Here is a 4,753-nt window from a genome sequence, read left to right on the forward strand (position 1 = left end):
GAGGTGTTATATAAATAGTTGCAGATAAATTTAGCAAATAACATTTACTATAGAGTATTCATATATTTTTTTCAAGTGATTTCTATTCATTCATTAATTCTCATCAATATATATATATATATATATATATATATATATATATATATATATATATATATATATATATATATATATATATATATATATATACCATTTGAAACAACGGTATCTATCGCTGGCCACTGTGGCCGGCCACAGTGGAGTGGCCGGAAAAATGGCTCCGCCCGTCACAACTCGCCACTGATTGGTGGTGACCACAAAAAAATGGCCTGTGTGCATGCACCCATAGAGATGTGCGTGTTCTATTTTGAACATTATTTTGTGGCAGCCACTGACCACTAAAAAGTGGTCTCAGGATGTAGTTCTGCGGAAGAAGATAAATGAGTATGATTATCAAAGTACCAATGGAAAAGTACACACACACACACACACACCACTTTCCTCATCAGCCAACAACTACATAACAGTTACCTTCCTGCCCGCCTTACAGGCTTGGATCATGCTGCCCCTTCCCCCCCCATCTCCTCTTAGTGAGTCACATCCAGTGGTAGGGTTGATAAATTAATGTCAAGCAAATGATCTTTGGTCCCTTGAAAGCAATAAAACCTAGCCCAAACTCAGCAATTCTCAGAAACAGCCCTCACTCACTACACACTTGTTGGCATACAGACAACCATACATACATAACCCTCCCATCCCTCCTACCTGCAACACACAAACAAACAAACAAACAAACAAACAAACAAACACACACACACACACACACACACACACACACAGACACACACCAGCATTCCTGAAGCTGAGACTGATGGCTGAGACAATGTTAGCACAATGTGGCAAGGCATGTCAGTAAACAAGACAGCAATATGAAAAGTTCCTGAATTATACTTTTCAACATTTAAAATTATCTTCTCCATATAATATGTTTTCTTTTGCTAGTTGAGCTAGGCACTTTACATATAACTAATCTGCTTTGGAAAACAGTGTAGTATTATACTCGTTTTCATTTTTTCACCTACTGTTCAGACTCCTTGTTTTTGATCTGTAAATTTATGGCATTTAAAGTTGTTATAATGGATTCAAGTGGTTCGCCACAAGCTTTGTAAGCGCACTTTTTTATAGTAACGTTTATCTTGTTTGCCTGGTTCATACCGCTGGCCCCCTCTCCCTCACCTCTTGGGCGAGTAACAATCATATGGTTGATCTTTGGTAACTTTGGTAGAATAGTAGTCAGAAATACCAAGCAGTCTGCATTCACTATTTCATTGTATTAAACACTCTGCCACTGCCTCCTTGAAGCAGTTTGCTGATGGGACTCCATTCAGACAGAGCTATTGAACACAGCAGTCAAAAGTATTTTGCCTAATCAATTCCCTTTCTCTAACTGGTTGTCTAATTTCTCTAAATCTTTTACTGCTATTTTCAAGTTAAATGATCCATTGGACTTGTTAGCTGTATGCCTCCTGAAGACTACCAGCACAAGGCTTCATACCCTTGGGTCTCAGTCCTATGATGTTAAACTTTCTAATGCAGGAATTAATAAAAAATTCAACTAGTATTTCATCCCTATCTCTGGTAAACTCAACTTCAGTCTTCCTTCAACTGTATTCCCTTCTTCCTATGACTTAAGCTTTCAAGAGGGGAGTATTAAGACCTGTCAAACCAATCCCTCTTTTGGAGTATTCTTCTGTTGTTTTATGGGTACCAGAACAGTTTGCCTACAGACAGTTTGACTATGGGCAATGTGCCAACCGGACATTGTGCCTATGGACGGTTTGCCTACCGGACATTATGCCTATGGGCACCATGGCTATCATTCATTATGGCTAATGGACATTTGGAATTTATTTATTTATTATTTTTTTTTATTACATCTTCACCTATGGCGCCTCTAGGCTTGTTTGGAGGGGCCTGGTGGTATAGTCCAGCCCGTTGTGGCGCAGGCAAGTGTTTATACTGACGCCATCTTGCATTGGCTCATGGTGCCCCCCGGAGCTCATCTTTAATCCTAGAATCTAGAATCGGGGTTGATGGGTGGTCTTCTGGACAGCATGTTGGTAGTCTTAGGCCACTCAGCAGCGGCTGAAAAATCCCAGCTTGGTGTCTCCGGGAGGGGATCGAACTCGCGTCGACCTAAACGTGGCTCCATCACTCTACCCACTCAGCCACCGCCTCCCCAAAATGCTACACTAAACACTCCATACACTATTCATGCCATGCTAACTGTATCAAGAACAGTACTATTGGTGTTCTGTGTCACAAAGCATAAGAACAAAGGAGCCTACGATGCAATATGGACTTTTCTTAAGTACGAAAGAAATTTAAACCCAGCATCCCTGATGCTTGACTCTGAAAGAGCAGCATTGAATTATATTCCACAGAGTCAAATCAGCAGTTTTCTGTTTCACTTTGGGCAATGTGTGTGGTGAAGAATTAAAGCCAAAGGACTTGCCAGCTGGTATGCTCAGTGTCCCGAAAATGAACTGATGATTAAATCACTTTAAATGCTTGCATTTGTTCCTTAACAAGATGTCAGCCACATATTTGAATGATTTATGTCTGCACTGGACGAGGAAATGGACAAGATTTTAGGAGACTTTCTAACCTGTTTCGAGGATATGTGGATTAGAAATGTGCAGTGAGAACGAAGAAGTATTCCCGCAAGAACTTTGGAATGTACATGAAAGAGTTTTACAAAACTTGCCTCACACCAACAAGTCGATAGAAGGCTGCCACAGAGCCTTCGACCTAAGAGTCGCCATTGAACACTCAACTCTTTGCCGAATTGTTGACCGATTGCGTAAAAAGCAAGCAGACAATGAACTCCTTATTCATCAGGTCAACGCTGGAGTTGCTTTGCCACCAAACAAGAAAAGGTACAAATTTTTCCTGAAAAACCTCATGGAAAAGCATGACACCATCCTGGTTCTTGACTATCTTCGTGGCATTACCCACAATTTATAGAATTTCTGACTATGTCTGTCCATCCTAGATTGATGTTTTGGTTTCAAATTTGATTAATAAACCCTATTTTATATATACTTTAAAAACTAAATATGAAATTAAGAAGGATTATATACACATCAATATATATATATATATATATATATATATATATATATATATATATATATATATATATATATATATATATATATATATATATATATATATACAGTCAAGTCAAGTATGACACGGATTCGTAAGACGCGGTTTCCTATGACGCGGTATTGATTCAGAACCGTACGTTCAGATCACAGGGCTTTTTTCTTCCCACCGAGTTGGCGGAAGCTTGGGCAACCACCAACTCCAACTTTTCCGGGTGAGCGGCACACACAGCTAAGGTTGGTTGCCCATATCCACATCCACAACGTAAACAAAGCACTTGCCCTGTATCAACATGGCGGCGTCTGCTAAAGTAAGGGCTGTCGCAGCTTGTGCTGCCATTACCCAAGTTATGGACTTGTTGCTGCAGTTAAATGAAAGGAAGAAACAATTGTGGGTGTGGCATGCCTGTGGTTCCTCCATGCCAGTTTTCATTGTCACCAATGCGCGTGCGCGGCCAACCCACCCATCTTGACTCAACCACAGAATCACATGGATCGAATAACAACACACTCAAGGGTGACAGATTTATTACAAGAGAGAGAAGGCTGGGGGGATGGAGTGTACCTATATTTGAAAAGGGCATTTGACAAAGTCCCACACAGAAGACTAATTTGGAAAATTAAAAATAAGGGTGGAGTGGGTGATGGACTGATTAAGTGGCTGGAGGACTTCCTAACTAACAGGGAAATGAGGATAATAATCAAGGACAAGGTTTCCAACTGGTGCCCAGTGAGGAGTGGGGTCCCACAAGGTTCAGTGCTGGCGCCAATAATGTTCGCTGTTTATATAAATTATACGGTGGACGGAGTGACCAGCTATGTGAGTTTGTTTGCAGATGATGCAAAGCTATTGAGACGAGTGAATGATGTGAAGGACTGTGAGGCACTGCAGAGTGACCTGGATAAAATATGGGAGTGGAGTGGTATATAGCAGATGGAGTTCAACCTTGGGAAATGTAAAAAAATAGAGTTTGGTAGGAGTGGCAGAAGATGTGAATATGATTATAAGATGGGAAGTGAGATAATATACAGAGGAATGGAAGAAAAAGATTTAGGAGTGACTGTCTCAGAGAACATGTCACCGGACAAACACATCAACAGGATAACGGGACAAACTATGAATTTGCTGAGGAACATAAGGATGTCATTTGTGTATTTGGACGTGGAGATGATGAAGAAAATAATAGCCACAATGACAAGGCCAAGGTTGGAGTATGCTCACTTGAGTCTCCTCACAAAAAGAACATAAGAAAGCTGGAAAGAGTGTAGAGAGTGGCAACAAAGATGGTACCGAAACTTAGTGATCGGACGTATGAGGAGAGACTCGATAGTTAGGGCTCACAACCCTGGAGAGAAGAAGAGAAAGAGGAGACCTGAAAGCGGTATACAGGGTGGCAAGCGGGGTGGAAAATCTGGACAGAGAGTACCTGTGTGTGTGGAACAAGAGAGAAACAAGAGGACATAGAAAGAAGTTGAGGGCGACCACGTGCAGGCAAGATGTGAAAAAGTTTAGCTTCCCAAACAGAAGCATTGAGCTGTGGAATGGACTGGAGGAGGAGGTGGTTTGTGCAAGAAACATTCATGATTTTAAGGTAAAGTTGGAT

At 40.9% G+C, this 4,753-nt stretch overlaps 1 protein-coding gene across 5 annotated transcripts in view; it reads right to left on the reverse strand.

The window, feature by feature from the left end:
* Window positions 1-206: 206 nt before the first annotated feature.
* Window positions 207-4,753, reverse strand: part of LOC127000075 (uncharacterized) — an 87,080-nt gene continuing 82,533 nt past the window's right edge. For all 5 annotated transcript variants that reach the window (XM_050863495.1, XM_050863492.1, XM_050863493.1 and 2 more), the window contains one exon: window positions 207-403. In XM_050863495.1, coding sequence (XP_050719452.1) covers window positions 209-403 — 195 coding nt within the window. In that variant the 3' untranslated portion in view covers window positions 207-208. The remainder of the gene's footprint in view (window positions 404-4,753) is intronic.

This window comes from Eriocheir sinensis, chromosome 17, assembly GCF_024679095.1.
Source record: "Eriocheir sinensis breed Jianghai 21 chromosome 17, ASM2467909v1, whole genome shotgun sequence".
Classification (NCBI taxonomy): Eukaryota; Metazoa; Arthropoda; class Malacostraca; order Decapoda; family Varunidae; genus Eriocheir; species Eriocheir sinensis.